Source organism: Meleagris gallopavo, chromosome 23, assembly GCF_905368555.1.
Source record: "Meleagris gallopavo chromosome 23, MGAL_WU_HG_1.1, whole genome shotgun sequence".
Classification (NCBI taxonomy): Eukaryota; Metazoa; Chordata; class Aves; order Galliformes; family Phasianidae; genus Meleagris; species Meleagris gallopavo.
This window is the reverse complement of record NC_139426.1, coordinates 2153922-2174139: the sequence shown is the minus strand read 5'-3', so window position 1 is coordinate 2174139 and position 20218 is coordinate 2153922. Positions and strand designations below refer to the sequence as shown.

Below are 20218 nucleotides of genomic sequence, written 5' to 3'. Positions count from 1 at the left end.
GGACGAATTGGTTCAGTGGAATGAGAAGCACAGGTTGAGAAGCTGAAATTCATCTTGATTTTAAGTGGTTAAAAATAAGCATTCTTCCCATGACTTCACAGTCTGGTTTATACTCCCAACCTTGCCAAAATCAAATATATAGCCAAAAAGACATCAGCCTCAACAAAGCTCATTGCCTCACTTTTTCCTCTTCCCCCCTTTAACTCCAAGTTCTTCCACACTACAGTGAGATTAGGGACAGCTTTTGCAAAGTGAAGCATACCTCTGTACCAGCCACGAACACACGAGTTCCTCCTCCTGCTCCTCAGCAGCAGTGCTTGGAGGAAGCAGGGCTGCCTCCAGCAGCAAACCCAGAAGGCTGTACCAAGCAGACTCTAGGTAACGGCCTTTGGTTGCCCCAGCAGAGGGTCAGTTGGATATTAGGAAACGTATCTTCTCAGATAGAGCAGCGATGCATTGGCACAGCTGCCCGGGGGGTGGGGAGGCTCCCCATCCCTGGATGAGCACAGTGTGGAGGTGGGCACTGAGGGGTGCGGGCAGTGGGCACAGTGTTGTGGGTTGGACCTGTGGATCTACGTGATCTTTTCCAATCTTAACGATTCTGCGATTATCTCGAGGCTGGTTTTAGATCTATTTTCCTTATCGAGTCTAATCTTTTTCCAGAAACTTTCACAGTGCTGTTTACACGCCGCTGCGCTCCCGGCCGCCATTTTGGGCCCGCTCCCTTAGCGACGCAACAACACTTCCGTTGCTATGGCAGAACGCATCTCAATAAAGTTTGTTCCTCCCCGCTGCCCGTCTCGGCCTCCCCTCCTCTCGCCCTTCCGGCTTAATGCTGACTGGTGTTCGGCGCGTGACGTCACCCTGGCGCCTGCGCCCGGCCCAATCGGAGGCGGCGCGCGTGGCTGAGCGCGGCGTGGGTCCCGCGGTGCAGCCGGCGGCGGGGCGGCGCCATGTCCTGGCTCTTCGGCATCAACCGCGGCTCGACCCCGGCGGGCGGCGGCGACGCGGGGCAGGGCGGGACCGGGTTGACCCTGCCGCCGGGCCCGGGTGGTGGCGGCGGGCCGGCGGGCGGCGGAGGGGCGGGGGATCGCAGCACGCCCAAGGACAAATGGAGCAACTTCGACCCCACGGGCCTGGAGCGGGCGGCCAAGGCGGCGAGGGAGCTGGACGCGTCCCGTGCGTGAGGGATGGGGGCTGGGGAGCGTCGGACGGGGCTCGATGTGCCGAGGCTGCAGCCTTCAGGGCGTGGGGCGAGCGGAAGGGTGGGCCGGAGGGCTCAGCTCCAGCGGGTGGGTTCGTGCCAGAAGGAATCGCTCCGTGATGTTAACAGCCCCTTCCCTCTGTCCGTCGCAGGCCATGCAAAGGATGCACTCAGCCTGGCCCAGATGCAAGAGCAGACCCTGCAGCTGGAGCAACAAGCCAAGCTGAAGGTACACGAGGGCGTGTGGTACCGCTGAGTGGGCAGCCCAGTGCCAGCAGCTCCCAGGGCTGTGAACTGTAGCCACATTTCCTAGCAGCTTGCCCTAGGTGCCGTGTTCTGTCAGCTGTCATTTAACTTTAGCAAGAGGTCAATAGTTGCCTTTGAAAAAGAAGTACATAGGTTGCTGTGAAGGTAATGCCTCCTGTTTATTTCTGTGGAGACTACAAGAGATACAAAGATCATGATAACACCATTTGATAGAGCAGATTCTTAGTTACAAAGCACTAGTTTTTATCATAGCCATTACTGTCACAACCAGAAAGATTAACACGGTGGAAAGGCAATGCAGGAGAGAAATAGCAAAAAGGACTAACACAAATGGGATGGTGCTACAAACGGAAAGTACTCACCCATCTCTGAAGACCTAGGCTTGCAAGAAAATTCCACAAGAGAGGGTTCTCCAACCAGAGATCCTTTCCCCATCGCAGTCAGCCCTTAAATGAGGTCTGAGAGCGGTGCAGCCAGGCTCTACCCCTTCTGATCACACAGCTGAATTGCCTTCACCTGTGCTACCAGGGCTGACAGGGTCCTTTCCCCAGGTGCTCAATCAAGTGGTTCATGCCCTGACTCAACACTTCCCATACAACCCCCATTAGCACTGTGTTTTCACCAGAGCTTGCATGCCGTGCTCATCAAAATCTGCACCACTGGTGGTGACCCGCTGTCATCGCTGCTGAAACAAACCACCTCATTGTGCTCACATCCACTGGTTGGTCACCAAGTGTCAGTGAATGTCATTTGTTCCTAGTGGAGGAATTCAGTGTCACATTGTTGCTTCATACACACTTCCATGTCAGGCTGCCTCTCTGCTGCCATCTGTCAGACGGCAACAAAATCTAACAGAGTGATGGTGAGAAGGTTCAGCCCCTGCTGCAATATGACCAACATCATTAAACAGAAGGCGTTACTTTCAGGGCAACCCCTGTGATTCTGGAAGGTGAGGTGCAGATAATGTCTCTGCCATAAGTGGCTTTGTAACCCCTCACTATTGCCACCATTTTTAGGGAGTTACAAGGGTTGTATGCAGGGAAGCGTGAAGTGATTACAAATGCATCGTTTGGAACATAACTGCCGCAGTCTTTTCTCTGTAGGGTTGTGCATTGAGCTCATTTGTGATTATTATATCATTATCTCACTATAGGAGTATGAAGCTGCCATAGAACAACTGAAGAATGAGCAGATACGGGTACAAGCAGAAGAGAGACGAAAAACACTCAGTGAGGAAACAAAACAGCATCAAGCAGTAAGGGAATGAAGGGAAGCCCACTAATGAAGCCCTTATCTCTGTCCTCCTGCATGGGGAAGGAAACAATGCATTGATTGTTTTGGTGGTGGGGTGGGCAGCTGTGCATGCTAAGCCTGTCTTCTACCCTGTCTGTGTGATATTAAGCTTAATTTGTAGTTGTATTTACTGATAACACTTTAGCAAGAGTCAATGCATTGGCAATAATAGTGAAAAATCAGGGACGTGCGAGCTGGCTTTTATTCTAACAGCTCACATGGTGGAGAACAGGGAAGGAAAGGGCTGATGAATTCTAATCACTTACATACTTTGAGAAAGTGGCTAAAACCACTGGATTAGCACGTGTTTCTTGTCCCTCTAAAGTGTGGACTTTGAACAGGGCTGGCTCAGGAAGCAGGCTCCACTTCTGTGCCTCAGTCAGCTTCTAAACTCCTGCAGCTCTCAGGGCATCACTGGAGTCAAAGCTAACTTCGTGATTTGCTTCTGATGTGCCATGCTTTGAAGAGCAGTTGTTGAGATAACTGTTCTGGTGTCTCTGTATCTGGAATGGCAAATAGTATCAGCTGTTGTGCAGAGTCCTTATTGGTGGATTGGGACCCCCAGACCACTTTCTGATGAGTTCAGCTGGTGTGGGTTTATTTGTCAGTTGCATTGGAGAATTGACAGATTAGTGAGGAACAAGAAAATGAATTGGAAACACCACTCATCTGGCAGTCAGTGTATCTTGCCATTTCTGTTGCCTGCAATTGCTGGTCCAGGTACTTTGTTTTAGAACATGAAAGCATGTTTATCCCAGTAAAGTAAGTCTCTTTCTGAGCCAGAGTACACTTGGTCTTCATTTTGGTGTCTGTGATACCTTAAAATGAAGTTGGACATGGTAGACTTCTCAGCATAGATGAGTTTTTGGAAATATCTGAGGATATTTTTTCCTCTATTCACTTTTCAAATCCTGGATTGATTGATTGGTTTGTGTTGTTTGTGCTTTGTTGTTGTTTTTTTTCCCCCTGCATGTTCCCAATCTTGTTGCTGTTGGTACTTTTTTCTCTTAAGTGCTTAATCTTTATATTCTGAATACTCCTTTCTTTTGTCATCCTGTTTTGTCTCATGCAGAGAGCCCAATACCAGGACAAATTGGCACGGCAGCGCTACGACGAACAGATGAGACAGCAGGTGTGGTTGTTTCTCTAACAGCTGGGAACTGTAGTAGTTTCTCTTAGGTTCTGGCCAGACATCAAATGGAAGGTCAGGAATTAGGACTGGGTGGCTAAGTGTGTGGGATTATCAGTATGAATCTGACAAATGGAGAGAGGAAGAATGCACTTCAACCTAGTGCACCAGCTTCTTGATAACAATTTATAAACTTAAGTTTACACAAATACCTACTTGACTGAGTTCTTCAACTTGAATGCATCTTCTGCTGTCATCTCTGCCTCCAGCAACTTGCTAATGAAGAGAATCTGAGGAAGCAGGAAGAATCTGTACAGAAGCAGGAAGCCATGAGGCGTGGTAAGTTAGAATTCTTCCTTAGCTCTTGAGGCGTGCAGGCAGATCAGTCTCTGTACTCATCTTTGACTCCTTCAGGTTGGTTGATGCTCCTTTAGGGACATATTGGCAAACAACGTAAGCCCAGTAGCATTGGAACTACCAATTGCTTGCAAGATCAGTTTCAGAAGTGGTTGAACTACTAACTAACTGCTCTGTGGGACTTGGATTTCTCAATAAACTACCAGCATCTCCTGATGTTGCAGTGAAAGCCTGATTCTACACTGATTCTCCAATTTTGAGGAGGGAAGAGAAACAAAATAGCAAACGTAAGGAATGGTTGAAACAACATCACCTAACCTCTATTTATTTGTTGCTGTAGAAAATACAAGCTGAATCATGACCTTTTAGTGTGACACTGGCTTTGTTTCTTTTCCTTGCTGTGGAGTTACCAGAATCACTGGGTTGGTAGAGGTCTAGCCGGACTATGAGGCAGCTTGTAGGTAACCAGATAGGATCGGAGTGTTGTTTTGCTTGCTGCACATACCTGGACTGCCAGTCTGTCTGCTCCTTGCTGCCATCTGCTGTAGTATTGTGGCAGCAATTCAGCATAGCTCAATTCTGAGCCTTGTGGGAGATGTGGCTGTCAGGGCAGTCAGTCTGTCCAGCATCCAGGTGTCCAGGCTGCTAGCAAAGATCTGGATGATCCAGCCACGATTTCATGCAGTGACACAGAAGATTGAGGCTGGTGGCTGTGCTCATCTCATGGGTTGTTCTTAGGTTTCTCATTCATCCCCCAGCCACGTTAATGCTTCTGTAGCAGTTCTGCATCCCAGATTACCTTCTCTGGGACAACATCTTGAGCCAGCCTAAAAGATCGACCTCTCTTTTATTTACAGCCACAGTAGAGCGCGAGATGGAGCTGCGGCATAAGAACGAAATGCTGCGTGTTGAAGCAGAGGCAAGAGCTCGTGCCAAGGCTGAGAGGGAGAATGCAGACATCATCCGGGAGCAGATCCGCTTAAAAGCTGCAGAGCATCGCCAGACAGTGCTGGAGTCCCTCAAGTATGTGAAGCCAAGAGAAGGACCTGGGCTGCCTTGCTTCTTGTGCACACTTCCTTTGTCTTATAGGAAGCCTTTGCTGTTGATCCCTCTGAGCTCTGAGGAATATGATGAGTTGCTTTGGACGCTTTTGTACATTGAATAATAGGGATTATATGGAGGAGAAACTTTTTCAGCTGTTTGTCTTTGCGCTTTGGAGTCTGAGTGTGAACCAAAAAGAGTATTTATAGAGCTGTGAGTCTCACACAGTTTTCCTAACAGATGATTTCAAGCCATATTTATTAAAACTGAGGCTCGGTTACTCTGAAAACACAGCTCTTTCCATTTCTGGATATATGCCATAAAAATATAAACCAGTGCATTTCCGAGCGGGAGGGCATTTAAAAATTAATTTTGACTGGTTCTGAAGGAAATAGTTATAGAATGTGAAGCTGTGTTGTAAATTGTTTCAGTCCAGCCTTCAGAATTCTGCTGCTTATCTTGATGTTTCTTCACCATAGGACAGCAGGGATGCTCTTTGGGGAAGGATTCCGTGCCTTTGTGACAGACTGGGATAAGGTCACAGCCACGGTAAGATTGTGACACATATAGACAAAAAGCCTGGCAAAGCTCTTGTTTTATGTTGGGCTGCCAAGGTTCTTAAAATGGCACCAGAGCAGCTCAGTTGAAATGCATTTTGGATCTGTACGCATGCTTTCATTATCAAAGGTGCCTATTCAGGATGGACAGGCTGGAAACCTGCAGAGTACTTATAGACCCATTAGATGTGCTAAATAAGTTGATTAAAGATGTCCCAGCATCTTCTTGCAGGACAGAAGACCATGGCAGTTACTTCCCGTTTGATATAACATCATTTCTCACTGCAAAACTGTGCAGCACTGAGGTATTTTTAGTAGCATGGCTCGTTAAAATGGACAATTTGCTTTAAATCAGTGGCAACCATCTGCTCCACCAGGCAGTTCTATACACAGAGGCTGGCACAAAAGGTGCTTTGTCCAAGTGTGCTGGGGAGTGGATGCTTTCAGTGCATCCTTTTGTCATCTGCAGGCTGTACCTGGAGTGCTTGCAGTATCTGGAGCCCTTTGAAGATGACAGCTTTTAGCTGTATGTTCTCTTGACCCAGTTTCCTGCATTGTGGTCATTTTTGCTTCTGATCAGTTCTTGTCTTGGGAAATTGGGACTTCTTTTTTTTAATATATAAATAAAGCTAAGAGTACATATATTTTTGGAAAGGAGGTAACACAGCCAGAACTCTTACATTTTTGGTTGCTTTGAAAAATGCTGTAATGCTGACTACGAGGCAAGATGTAAGTACCTATTTTAGAGTTCCTCTAAATTAACCCTGCCAGGATACCTTATTTTAGGCTGCTAAAAAGGTGGAGCTTCTTGTATTCTAAATCCCTGCAAACTGGGAGTAACCAGATACAGAGATCTTACTCTTTGCCCCTTGAATCTACTGTTCTGAACTCTTCCATCCAAAGCAAAGGTGATGTCACACACTTAAGCAGAGTAGAACTGAACAAGTGGTATCTTGTGGTTTATTGAATGATTCTCTCCTTGTTGTCCTTGACATTGATTTGTACTTGTTGCAGAAGTCCATTCACTTTTAAAACAATTGCAGCTTGCTCTTTTGTCCACCTGGGCTTGCTCTGATAGGAGCGTCCTTAGCATTGTCAGTGCAGCTCCTTGTCTTTTCTGATAACTAGCTAGGGTGGGAAAAGCTGCCTGCAGGGCTGCTTGGTTTAATGTGAGCCAACTGAGTGCTGAGCAGCAACCACAAAGCACAGAGAGCAATCCAGAGGCTTTCTGCTTTGCTGACAAATTAATGGCAACGTCTCATGTTCTGGGGTTTGTAAACAACCTCTTCTCTCACTGTAGTGCAGTGGTGTCAATTCCCACAGTAGTTTTGATGTTGAAATGCTTTGAGTACCCATTCTTTTGTATTGTGTCTGACACTACTGTCCTCTTACACCAGGTGCACCCTTGCCCATTCCTTTCTTGCTCCCTGCTCTGCAGTGGGAGATTTTGGCCTCTACTGTCCCTGGAACACTTATTTGCTTTGTCTCCTGTTCAAAAAGAGCTCTAGGAAGCATTTCTGTGACATGTTTCCTAAGGCCATCTCTACCTTCACTTGCTCGTGCTCCTGTTGCAGTGCTTTCTTGAAAGGCTATACACTTCTGATGGTTATCTGTGGTGTACTATGCCACTTTTCCAGTGGCATGCCTTGACTCATTTGGTGATTTACATTGACCCCATGCCCTCGTTATGGAAGGTGAGTAAATAAACTGGAAGTGTATCTCTTAAAATTCCAAATGCTTTTTCTAATCCTCATCCCCTTTTCTTTCCAGGTGGCAGGCCTAACCTTGCTGGCCGTGGGAGTTTACTCTGCCAAGAATGCCACTGCAGTAGCAGGACGATACATAGAAGCACGTTTGGGTAAACCTTCTCTGGTGAGAGAAACCTCACGCATTACCGTGCTGGAGGCACTGAAGCACCCTATCAAGGTAGAGTGTGGCTCTGTCTTTGTCTTGCTCCATGAGGACACAGAACTCCTTTTCCAGCTCTGTGTCAAGCAAGGATGTGCCTGAGAATAAATGTACTAATAGAGGCTGTGTGGGTGAGCTGATCTCATTGTCTTAATATATTAAATTTGTGGTTTCTGAGCTTTGGAAGCTGTGGTCGATTTCTACATGTCAGTGATTGAATTTTTCCTCTCCAGGTTGGTAAGCGTCTCACCAGTAAGGCTCAGGATGCCCTTGAAGGAGTTGTTCTCAGTGTGAGTACTGCGTTCTGCTGTCTTATTTGTTGAGCGATGACTTCTGAATCTAAATAGGGAAAGCTGTTTCCTTACATGCACTTCAAATGACGTAATTCTAGTAATTCTAGCACCTGCAGTGCACTGAGACCACATATAAGCTCCAGTGCTCACTGGCACATGTTAACATTTCTGTTAACCTTCTTTTTCCTCTGAACAGAGCATAGTTCAATGCTTGCTTGGCTGCAGTTTTTTTCTGCAGTCAACATGCTAATACTCAGAGTTCCACTTATCTGTGAAATACTACTGAACTTATGGTTGCTGCACTGCTTCCTGGCTTAAGGAAGAGACCCACAGTCAAGTGGACAGAATTAGAAATTGAGTAAATCCTGAATACAGAGGAAACAGCTCTGCTCCAAAGCAATAAATAGCCGAAGTGAAGGCTTACAAGCTTGAGTCTGTAACAATGCTGCTGACTTCTTACTGGTACAGATCCCTGAAGCTGATCAATGCTGGTCTCTTGGTTCTTTCTAATCCTTAAACTTAACTCTTTTCTTACAGCCCCAGTTAGAAGCACGTGTGAGAGATATTGCCATAGCAACAAGAAATACAAAAAAGAACAAAAGCCTATACCGGAATATTCTGATGTATGGCCCTCCTGGCACTGGAAAGACACTTTTTGCCAAGGTAAAGCCCTGCCAGCATTCTGACTGCCTGTGTGTTGCAAAGTGCTCCAGAAACTGCAGGCCTTAAGTGTCCTCTCTAGTCTGAAACCCATTGTTTAAACTTTGGGGTTTTTGCATCTCTATTGGTAAGGGAGGAGAGAGCATCCACCTGCACCTGAATTAACACAGTCACTTGGGTTCTAAGCTAAGCTTAGGCAGAAGAACTTCCACCTGGAAAAGGCAGTCAGCCACTGTGACTTGGGAAATTGCAACGCCAGCCTTCTTTCTCACTTCCACCTCTCCTCATTACATGCACTTGTCCAAATAGGGTCTTTCTTGCTGTCACTTACTAATCCCCAACTGAAAGAGAAAGATAAGTATGGCTTTATTTTCCACATGCTCTACAGGAGTGGTTTGCAAGCAAGCTTCTGTAGCAATTGGACAAATCAGTACAGTGGGAAGGATGTTACAGCAAAGGTGTGATGATGGAAGGGCCAGGACAATAGAAAGATGCTATAAAGGAAGGGGAAAAGATTGCTCACCTGTATCAGAAATTCCAGGTTCATAGAGGAAAACTTCACCTGAAGAGGTCTCCAGAAAGAAATCCTTCCCTAGTGGCAGTCAGCTCTTATATGAGGTCTCAGAGAGGTGCAGCCAGGCTCCACTCCTGATCACACAGCTGAATTGCTTTCACCTGTGCTCCCCGGGCTGACAGGGTCCTTTCCCCAAGTGCTCAATCAGTGGTTCATGCCCTGACTTAACAGTTCCCATACAGCTTGAATTGGGACTTCAGTTTTTTGACTTGTTCTTCTCTGCTTGTCCAGTAGATGTGAGGTTCCCTATGGTTGTTCAGCAGCAGCAGATTTGACATTCTGATGCAAGATGAATTTTGTGCCTCTGCTAATACTGTAAACATGTAGTCCAGTTGTGTTTGCTGCCAGTTCTGATTGTATGCCAGCTAGTTTGGATTTCTGAACCCCATAGGGAAGGGCAGGACTTGGAAGTGGCAACAGCAGTGTAAGGAGAAGGGAGAAAAGAGCTGAGTGTTGGGCAGTGGAGAAAGAGGAAGAAGCATTTAACACTTCTCCAATATGATGGCTCCAAGGGGGTGGTGGTAGCTATAAAGAATTGGGATGGATAAGAAGGAAGGTGATGTAAAAGTGAGGAAAGGACTGAGTACCTGTACGTATGCTCTGGAGAGGACAAAATGCTGCATTGAAAAGCAGATTGCTTTCTGAGCTGTGACTTTTGTGCTTATGTTAATGGCAGCAACTGTGCACTTTGCTGTCCCTGCTTTCCAGAAAGGCAACATATCATAGCATGGTGGCTTTCTGACTACTGCAAAACAAAGCCATGTGGATCTGTGGTGTTAAAAGTATTTATGCTCCATGACAGGGTTCTTGAGGCAGATGTAAACACGCTTGGATGTAATAGCTGTCAAGGCTCCCAGCTTCGTTGGACTGATGCAGAACACTGAACATTAGCAGCAGGAACCGGGTGGTTTTAATGGGCAGAGTGTAGCTCTTTTTTCCTGCCTCCTGCTGAGCAGCACATAATTGGTTGGGTTCAGCTGAGCGTGTTTTGCTGGAGCTGATGCTTATCTACGTGGCTTGACTTGTTCATTTTAACCTTCAGATGTCTTTCCTTTACTCAGCAGAAGCAAATAGCCAGCTCTGGGTCAGCTAATGGAGTGTTAGCTCAGGCTGCTGCCTGTCCTCGTGGCTCAGTTGGTGGCTGCTACGTGAACTGCTTTCTGAAATGGAGGGTAGAGATCTTTCCATCCCTTGGCTTCATATCCCAGCCCAGTCTGTTATTTCAGACACAGATGGCTGTGGCTTTATTCACCACTGAGATATTATAGTGAGATGGAATGGAATGTGAGGCTAGGAACTTATTAGCCATGTTAATAGTTGGGGCTGAAGCAGAGGGGGGATTTCTCGAGGCTGTGACGATGTGGCAGCCTAACCAGAGTTGGGTCAGTGTGAGCCAGAGACTCCTACAAAATTCTGGGTGAACTTCAGTTATATCTGCTCAGCTTTGCTTGATGGACAGGCTCACAGTTTGTGAGCTAACAAAAAAAGCACAGAGAATTGGTGTATTTATATTTTACCTGCAACTTAAGGGAGGCATTTCCAGCACATCCCAGGAGCTCCGTCAAAGCCCTTTGCTCAGTGGCCACGAGCTGTGGCAGGGATGGCCTTGCAGTGAAAGAGATTTCTTAACTCTGTTTTTGTTCCCTTCCAGAAATTAGCTGTGCACTCAGGCATGGATTACGCCATCATGACGGGTGGTGATGTTGCCCCTATGGGGCGGGAAGGAGTGACTGCCATACATAAGCTCTTTGATTGGGCAAACACCAGTAGGAGAGGGTAAGTAGAGCTTCCACTGACTCCTGAGTGTGGTTTCTTGCTCAAAGAAACTCACTGCAGTGATGTAGTTGAGACTACTGTGTGAGTGATGCTCTTGCATAGATGAAGCAGCGCTGAGCAAGAACAGCATCCTCTAAAGCTTGCCTAGAATGAGTGCATTTTGCATTTTCTGCATTTTTCCTGCTTTATACTATTTAAAAAAGCTCCACTCTTTGATTTCTTAAGAGTGTGTAGTCAATTTGTACTGGTGAAAATAGATTTCTGCAATCCAAATGCAGCTGAGGAGCATCCTTGTCCAGCCAGGATATTAAAGCCCAATGGAGAACTTGCAGGGAGTGCCTGCTGATTTTTGTATTATGTTTTGATTGCAGGTTTTCTGTAGATAAACACAACAAATTGATGATTTATGTGTATCCTGATTGCTTTAGATGGACACTATCTTGCAGTGTCTGTTTCAATCCTTGCTGCATTTGTCATCTAAATGTTTCTATTTCCCCTTCATAAAGCAAACCTGCAGAGTAATGACCTGAGGATCTAAACTCTTTACATTCCTCTCAACCTGCTGGATGCTTCCACCATAGAGTTCTCTTTCAGAGCTCTGGCTGCCTCTGAATTTATTCTGTCCTGGTTAAAAACTTCTGTCTAATAAGAACTTCATACGCTTCAGATCAGTGTCTTAGAAAAGTGATGGGCAAAGGTTAGCTGTGTCCATACACAAGTGTTCTAAGCTTGAGGAACATGCAAACATCTAAGCAGACTTTATTCTGGATATCCAAGTCTTAACTGCTTGCAAGTTCTGTGTTGCCTTTATTGGCCAAAAACAGGAAATGCTTCTCTGCAGAGGTTGTAGTTGAGAGTGTTTTCAGAAAAACTGGTGTTGAATGTGAGAATGAGATGTTAAGAGGTCCTAAAACCTCTTGGACAAATACTATGAAAGAGAGATGTACTTGAAGCTGGACAAGGAAGTAATAGAAGCTGTGGCAGCTTTATGAGCAGCCTGGTTCTGTTATTGATAAACATCTTTATACACTCGGTCCCTTGGGAAGAGCACTGCCCTTGGGTTATAAGTGAATTTATTTTCCTGAATTATTCATTGACTTTATTAATTCACTTCTCCACAGGTAGTAAAACCATTCCATTATTGCCAGTGTGGTTAGGAAAGGGAAACCAACCAAACAGCAAAGCAGTGTGCAGGGGAGGGCTCTGGCTTCAGGTTTTGAATGGGAGAAGGAAGGAGCCACCATCAGCTCAGCTCCTTGAATGCTTGTGTTTCAGCCTTGCAGCCTCACACGTTTCTCTAGATAGGAGTGAATGCTAAAATAAGCACTCTCCAATACCTGGGGAGCAGGTCTAGATTTCACATATCTGCTCAGAATTGACAGGAATGCAGCAGCACTGCTAGATATACAGCTGGTCACTGCTGTGGGTGTCTGGAAGCGAGAAAGGGGAATCTTGGAGCTTTGTGAGCCTCGCTTACCTGTCCCTATTACTGTGTAGTGCTTTCTTTTTGCAGCCTCTTGCTATTTGTGGATGAAGCAGATGCATTTCTGAGGAAGAGAGCCACGGTAAGTGCTTTCTCTCTGGTCATTATCTGTGCGTGCTGCAGTTAGCCAGCCTGCAGCCTACTTGTTTAACGTGATTAGCCAGCTTAAACAGGCAAAAGATTAAAACTGGAAGGTGCTGTGCTGCTCAATTAAGCGATGCAGAGATGAGAAATGAGCCTTTTGCAGCTGAACGATGTGAGCATCTCAAAGCTGACCTGAGAATTCTTTCCTGCAAAAAGCCTTTGCAGGTGGCTGGGAGAATCCTTGACAAAAACAAAGCTTACGTTGTCAATAATGCTGCTCAAACTGCGACCTGTCTAAAGTCCCAAGCAGCTGATCTTCCTTTGGGTTTTATTTTTGCAGGAGAAAATCAGTGAAGATCTCAGAGCAACGTTGAATGCATTCCTGCACAGAACAGGGCAGCACAGCAACAAGTACGTATGTGGTTGGTTTCTAACCTGACTTATTGCTGATTTGGGCAATAAAGCATCCCACAGCTATAAATGGGAGCTCACTTATATCCTTTTCACCCACACGTCAAAGGGAAGGTCTGAATATCAGGTTGTGTCAATTCTTTATCTGTAACGTTTTTCTGCAGGGACTTAAGGAGAGTTCCTGTCAATAGAGAGGAACAATTTCGTGCCAGTGTGGCTCTCAGGCCATCTAAGTTATCTGCACAAATGACAGCAAAGAACACAACCCCCTGTAGGCTTGGATTTAAATAGACCACAAGAACATCACTGTTTCAATAGCTGTGGTTAAAAGCCCATTTCAAATTACAACGCACTGCTAAGCTGGTAACATCAATTAAGGCATTAAAGTGCAGTTGGCATTGGGAAGACACAACATTACAGAGTAAAAGAAAGGACTTCTGTCTCCAAAACAATGTGACCTGGAAGCTGGCACAGCTGTACCATGGAGCAGAAGTTGGTTTAATGCACTGCTTTTACATTGCATTACCCATTGTGAGTGCCTCTGTTTGAGCACATTAGGCCTGATAACAGGAATCTCAGTCTTGATTGAAGAAAACAAATCAACTCCTGCCAGCTGCTGCAGGAGAATGACCTTGCCATACACAAACCCAACAGGAGCATGCTCTCCTTACTCTCATGCTGGGATGAGTCCATTCAGAGCTCAGACATGAAGGTCTGTGGGAGGTGGTACTCTTGGTAAATGTCTGATATCCACAACTCGAGGGTGATTGTGGGTAAAACAATAAGTTAGGCTTATATGGCAAAGACAGCCTGAGAAGTGCTGATATTGCAGGCTATGTTCTGTAGGATGTCACTTGAGATGCAGTTACAAAGCTGTTTGTAAGGCATGTCAGCTGATGAAGGGCCTTTAACCAAAGCAGTTCCTTAGGTTCAAATTGGTTTTTATGTAGTTTTCTATGGCTCTTTTCAGTCTTCTCTTGTTTCACACTTCCAGGTTTATGCTTGTTTTAGCAAGCAACCAGCCCGAGCAGTTTGACTGGGCTATCAATGACCGAATAGATGAAATGGTGAACTTTGATCTGCCCCAGCTAGAAGAGCGAGAGCGGCTCGTGAGGATGTATTTTGACAGGCATGTCCTCAAGCCAGCCACAGAGGGTAAACAGTGAGTATCCCTGCAGGATTCTCCTTGTTGCTGTTGTCCTCAGCAGTAATGGAACTGCCTCCCTTCTCCAAAGTGAAGAAAAATCTGACGCTCCCCTTCAGAAGCACAATTGTCAAGAGCGAGTTGCTCCATACAAACCTCCCTCTGCCTTGCCCCCTCTTGTCACATGGATACATATAAAGCAATCCTTGTGCTTCTGCTTTTAGACGTTTGAAGCTGGCCCAGTTTGACTATGGCAAAAAGTGCTCAGAGATTGCCAGGCTGACAGAGGGCATGTCTGGCCGAGAGATCTCCCAGCTTGCTGTGGCATGGCAGGTAGGTGGGACTTTCACTGGGCTTCCTGCTTCTTTTTCCCTTTCTATAAAGCTTGTTGATTTTTTTGGACGGAGTCTCAGATCTTGGAAAATGTCATTATGTCCTTGTAGTAATTCCAGAACACTACTAGCTCTAGAGTGGGTGTCAGTGTCTGCATAACTCCTTGTCTCATTAAATAGGAGGAGCTCTTGGAATCACCAGTGGGGAAAACCCCTATTGAATTAAAGCAAAGCCAGTTCCTTAGGAACAAGTGTGGCCAAACCATGCTGGCTGTTGCTCGTGTTCCAGCTCAAGAGGTTTAGCAGGAGAGATGCCTGATGCTGCCTGTAGGTATATCAGCATCAGGACACTGAAGCATCCTTCCACCCTGCTATCAGTCTGAATGTATTTTTAGTATAACTTGGATGCTAACTGGAAAACAGAGCTGGAAATTCTGTCTACTTCTTATTTCTATATAGGCACCATGCCTATACAGCATTTCTGGTAATGTTAGTCCTACCTCTTATCCCTGCTTTTCTGCTATCCTTTCCATTGTGCTGCTACACCTCTTTGTGTGGCTGTGCTGTGAACTGGGTCAGGGAGCTGAACAAGATTAAAAATAGCTTGGCAAGGCGAGCTGAGTGCAGCCACACTGTTGTCTTGGCACATCTGAGGTCAGGGTGTGTAGGGGCTGTCTGGCAGGAGAAATAGAAAAAGGGCAAGAAGAGCCAAGAAAAAGGGAAAGCGAGGCATCTCTCACAGTTGTTTTTCATCTTGGGGACACCTTACAAAGCTGATAAACAGCAGATGTTGTGAGCCTGCTGCTCTTCAGAAGTCCTCAAAGCTGCCTTGAAACAGTTACGTCTCGAGACATTTCAGCTTCCAGTGCTCTTTCAGATGGGCTCATCAGGACAGCTGCTGAGATGCAGTGTGCCTCAGGTCTCTGCCTAATAAATAGATCCAATTAACCCATTCTGGGAGGATTACAGCACAAATCCCTGGTGAAAACTGCTTTGCTGGTGCTGGAGCACAGAGCTAGGTGGGAGCATTTTGTTTGCCTTTTGTTTTCAGCTATTTCCTATGGTGACCTGATGCGACTTGGAGCTAATCCTCCAAGTGTAGGCTTAATTGCAATATGCCTGTCGCTTAATTCACCTCGCATTTCTGTGTATGTTTTCCTTAATTAGTTTTTTCCTCCAACAGTCATTTGCAGTGTTGCTGTCTGGAAGCGTTCTGTCTCTACAGGTGTCTCAGAGCAGAGCCTTAACCCGTGTCTGGGCAGCAGAGCTGAGAGACACTGTGTCAGCCTTCATCTGCATTGAAGTGCTGTTCAGTTCCACAGGGGCTGTCCTGCTATCACCTCCAGCTGCCTGGGGCATGCTGCCTGCAGTCCTTGAGCCTGAACTTCTGTGCAATGAAGGCCAGAAAGCAGCAGGTAGTTGTAGGAAAGGTGCAATAGAATTTTGAAATGCTGGGACTTACCTCATAGACTCTTATCTCAGCTCTATTCATCCTGCCTGGGCTCATGGACAGAACCAAACCCTGAGGTGGTTTGGTGGTGGGAAGCATTTGGTCAGTCAGCTCTTCCCAAAGAGCAGCCCAGAATGACAGCAGAAGGCTGCTCTGCAGCCCCGTGGCCTTGCAGCCATTTCCCATGAAGGTGCTTTTGCCAATTATTGCCATGAAGGTAAACATCTTAGTTAAGCAAGAAAGCCTGAGCAGCAGCTGCAGCTTCCATAGATTGGAGTTCCTTTGGAAGATGAGTGTGCCATCTGAATGGAGTTATGGTTCACTGCTCTCTCACTTTGCCCTGAATGTTCCAAACAGGCAAAACAAGGTGCAGCAAAGCAGAGAGTGAGTGCTGGCACTGAGAATACTGTTGTTTGTGGCACAGCTGATGACCTGCATGCTGGAAATCCATTTTAATCTCTTCTGCCGCAGACTTGGCCTTCCCTTTTGTCCTTGCTCTTTTCCACTCCCTGTACCTAATCCTTGATGAATGTAGCATGGATTAGATGCATTTACACACTACAGAGTTCCCTTTGAATCTGTTACAGTAATGTGCAGGCTTCCTAGTTTTGCATCCTGACCTTAAACCTGCTGATAAGCTTTAGATAAAGCATCAGCACAGAAGCCCTCCACTTTTCCAAGCCTTAACTATAAGAATGGAGGTATCTTTCCCATTTTATTTTTCAGCAGGCTGCTTTCATTAGAACTGTGATTCAAAGGCACCAAGGCCAATTGGAAACAGACTTGGATCTGGGCTGAAATGAAGCACTGGGTCATTCAGGCTGCGTTTGTCATCTGTGCTCCATCTTTATCCTTGCACCAACACACATTGTTTTGAGTTAGAGTTACAAAACACAAATAGTTGGGTTAAAATGGGTTAAAATCTGCCCAGGCAGGAGTCAGAGGTATGAATACAAATGAGCACAGCACCATCTCAGTGTATGCAACTCCTCCTAGAAGGGACAGCTGCTTCCCCCATTTGCTTTCTTGACAACGAGGGCCTGAGGCTTTCTATAAATAGAAAGTCATTGAGAAAATCAACAGAGCATGAACTGCACAGCTTTGCAGGAGTTTCCACTGTCAGATTTAGGGGCTGTGCAGAGGCAGGGAAAGAGGAGGGAGATGTGGGCAGAGGTTTGGGGTAAGGAGCTGGTTGTGTCAGGCTGCCTTAGTGGCATTGCTGTACCAGGAATGTGTTATGGGAGCACTGGCACAGGGACTCACCAGATATAGAAGTCTGCAGCTTGGGGTTGCGTTGTTACCTTGGAGATAAGATGCTCAGCTCACAGTGCCAGCAGCCTCCCCTTCCTTCTGGGCTGCAGCTGTGTGCTGCATTGCATTGCTGGGCTCCCACATTCCTTGTGTGCAGACCAGCAGGATAAAACCCATTGGTACAGTTGCAGGAGAGTGGCACAGATGGCTTTTACCCTCACAGCCACTAGAGGATTAGGTAAGGGAAAGCCTCATGGAATACATAGCAGTTGGACAGAGCAGCGTGATGGAAAAAGGTGTTTTACCAGAGGTGTAATAACAGAAGGATCAACATGATAGAAAGGTGCTATAAAGGAAAGGTAGAAAATTGCTTACCTGTATCAGAAGATTCCAGGTTTGCAGGGGAAGGCTCCACCAAGGAGGGATCTCCGACCAGAGATCCTTCCCCCCCCGGAAGTCAGCCTTTAAATGAGGTCTGAGAGAGGTGCAGCCAGGCTCCACCCCTTCTGATCACACAGCTGAATTGCCTTCACCTGTGCTCCCAGGGCTGACCGGTCCTTTCCCCAGGTGCTCAATCAGTTGTTCAGGTTGTGACTCAACAATTCCCATGCAGGACGTGAGGATGGGATGGGAGTTGATGCAACACAGCAGCAATATGTGATGATTCCAGGTGGAAAACCAGAGGGTCACACATCACACATCATTTTAGAGATGCTGCGTTGCCCGTGTTCACCCTGACAGCTCTTCGTCCTCCCTTGTAACCATTTAAAACCATTTCCATTGCCTTGGACGGAGATGCTCCATCAGTGTATGCATCTTTTCCTCTCTACCTTATTGGCTTCACGTGTGCCTTTCCTCTGCCTTTGCCTCCCCAGGCTGCTGCTTATGCGTCAGAGGACGGCGTTCTGACCGAGGCCATGATCGATGCTCGGGTCGCTGATGCTGTGCAGCAGCACAGGCAGAAGATGGAGTGGCTGAAAGCAGAGGGCACAGAAGCGAGCAAAGAAGGCATCAGAACCCCACTGTTGCCTTTCCCCAAAGGAACACCGGTGTGAGAAGCACCTGCAGACCAGTGTGGGTGGGGATTTGGGCAGAGGAGAAGAGTGGGGAGTGTCTTTTTGGGCGGATTTTCGGTGGAATCATGTGAGAAATGTGCCCCTTGGTGCAAGGGAAGGGGGAGGGAGTGCTGCCTCAGTCTGCCTTTCATTTCGTGTTTTAAGGATGCGATGGAAATAGGAAAAATGGTTGAAATAAGGCAGAAATAACGGTATTAAAGGACCCCCTTGCTCAAACATTGGTGGCTGTGTTAGTCTGTGTAACCTGTCCTGTTAGAGAGAGCCAACTCCAAATCCTTTTTGGCCATTTGATGCTGTTCTGGGATGTCCTGGTGACCCAGCTCTGCAAGACCCCTGGGGCTGTCCAAACCTTCTCCTCCCATGTATATAAATTCATCAGGTTTACATTCCTGCAGAGGTATTTCTGACCTTTTTCCCCACGTCCTGCCCACGGTGTGCCTCCTCCCTGCTTGCATCTCTGCACAGCATCACTGCTCTCCTGTTGTCACGCATGGAGGCTCTGGCAAACAGGTGGCAGCGATGGGACTCTTTAGCTCCTGGCTGCTGCCATGGTGCTGCTCTCACTCTGCATGTCTTTCACTTCGTTTCTGCAACAGCAGAGAGATGTTCTGTCATCAAATCGTGGAGAGAAGCCTGTCTTGATCAGACAACATTTGGTCTGTCTGTGTGCAGGTCGGAATTTTATGGTTTTTTTGCCCTGAGTTTGAACTGGATTTGAACTCCATGCTTTGCTCTGAGTCCCCTCCTGTAACTACACAGCGCCAGCACATTTGTCTGACCCAAATCTGTGCCCTTGAGTACCTTGCTGAGCTTCTCTCCTCCGACAGGAACTGACAGCAGCCTCAGCTGTGCCCAATTCGCTGGTGGCTGCTGCTGAGTGCTGAGAGATGCACCCTGACTCGAGCCTGGGAGCACAGAGAGCAGTGGGGGCTGCTGGGGGCTGCAGCTGGCAGCATGGTGGGACAGCAGGGATGAGCATTGCCTCTGGCTGCTGGCTTCTCTCTGCGTGGTTCTCTTCTGCTTTCCTCTGGGTGCCAAGAGAGAGAAAGAATGGGAAGATTTGAGGAGCTGCTGCTTTGTAGGGCTGGGTGTCCTGCAGCACCACTGCGTGCCCAGGTACCGTGTCTTGTCCTTATGCTGATTGCACTTCTGCTGCTACAAACAGCCAGGAGGAGAGCCCTGCCCTAAAGCCAGGCAGCGCAGTTGCTGTCTCAGCTCTTTTATGCAATTCCTCCTTCAGATTACACCAGGTTCTTACAGGGATGCACAGGCACCGGTGCTCGTGCTGCTGCTGATGCACACTCTGTGCTGTGCAGGCGTGGGTTGCCCCGAGGCTTCTCTTGGATGAGTGGAGCAGAAGAGCATCCCATGCTTTGGGAGCACTGAGGGGGCGGGATGTTGCACGGTGTAAGGTGAGGAGCGGCCAACTTGTTTTCCTTGGGTTCAGTCTTCCTAACCTGCTGTTTTTCTCTCTTCTCACTGCACTGGAGCAGTGCCATGGCTCTCCATTCCTCCAGCCTGAGGGCTTTCATTTTTCCCAGGCAGTGTTTTGGGAGCTAGTGAGGTCAGTTCCAGCCAATCCAAATGGAAATCCCATTGTTTGGACCCAGTCCCCTCAAGCTATGCTCAGTGGCATGGCTGCAGGGAACTTGGGCACACTTTGCACACAGCCTTGGCCAGCTTGGCACAGCTGTAGCTGTAGGATTGGATATACTGCTTTCCTCGGGGTTGACCATGAACTTCTCCATCCCATCTCTCCCAACAGGGTTGGGTTTTGCCACTGGCTCACGGGATGAGCATTGTCCCCATGGAAGTGGCACCCATGAGGGGATGGAGATGGAATGGCAACCCCAGGCTGAGGTTATCTCTCATCCCTGGCATAGAGTGAATTATGAGCTAATAGCACTTTATTAAAACAGTGTTTTGTA

The 20218-nt window shown here is 47.1% G+C and overlaps 1 protein-coding gene and 1 long non-coding RNA gene across 2 annotated transcripts in view; one reads left to right on the top strand and one right to left on the bottom strand.

Moving 5' to 3' along the window:
• LOC146542881 (uncharacterized) overlaps positions 1-761 on the bottom strand; it is a 33769-nt gene extending 33008 nt beyond the window's left edge. Inside the window, exon 1 of the long non-coding RNA XR_014887934.1 lies at positions 263-761. This is a non-coding gene — a long non-coding RNA (uncharacterized LOC146542881). The remainder of the gene's footprint in view (positions 1-262) is intronic.
• A 111-nt stretch (positions 762-872) lies between these two features.
• On the top strand, positions 873-18506 carry LOC100540614 (ATPase family AAA domain containing 3A). The gene is made up of 16 exons (XM_003212234.5): positions 873-1179; positions 1357-1433; positions 2625-2726; positions 3837-3896; positions 4163-4232; positions 5108-5273; positions 5771-5840; positions 7619-7774; positions 7990-8046; positions 8587-8712; positions 10935-11059; positions 12573-12624; positions 12967-13037; positions 14032-14199; positions 14406-14514; positions 18090-18506. Exons 1-16 carry the CDS (start codon positions 954-956, stop codon positions 18267-18269), a joined length of 1815 nt encoding a protein of 604 aa, XP_003212282.3. The 5' UTR covers positions 873-953; the 3' UTR covers positions 18270-18506.
• The last annotated feature ends 1712 nt before the right edge of the window (positions 18507-20218 follow it).

Excerpts from the sequence above, each read along its gene's own strand:
- LOC100540614 (XM_003212234.5), top strand. The coding sequence starts at position 954 with ATGTCCTGGCTCTTCGGCATCAACCGCGGCTCGACCCCGGCGGGCGGC. Across the intron at positions 1,180-1,356 it reads GAGGGAGCTGGACGCGTCCC|GCCATGCAAAGGATGCACTC; the intron begins GTGCGTGAGGGA and ends TGTCCGTCGCAG. Across the intron at positions 7,775-7,989 it reads CACTGAAGCACCCTATCAAG|GTTGGTAAGCGTCTCACCAG; the intron begins GTAGAGTGTGGC and ends TTTCCTCTCCAG.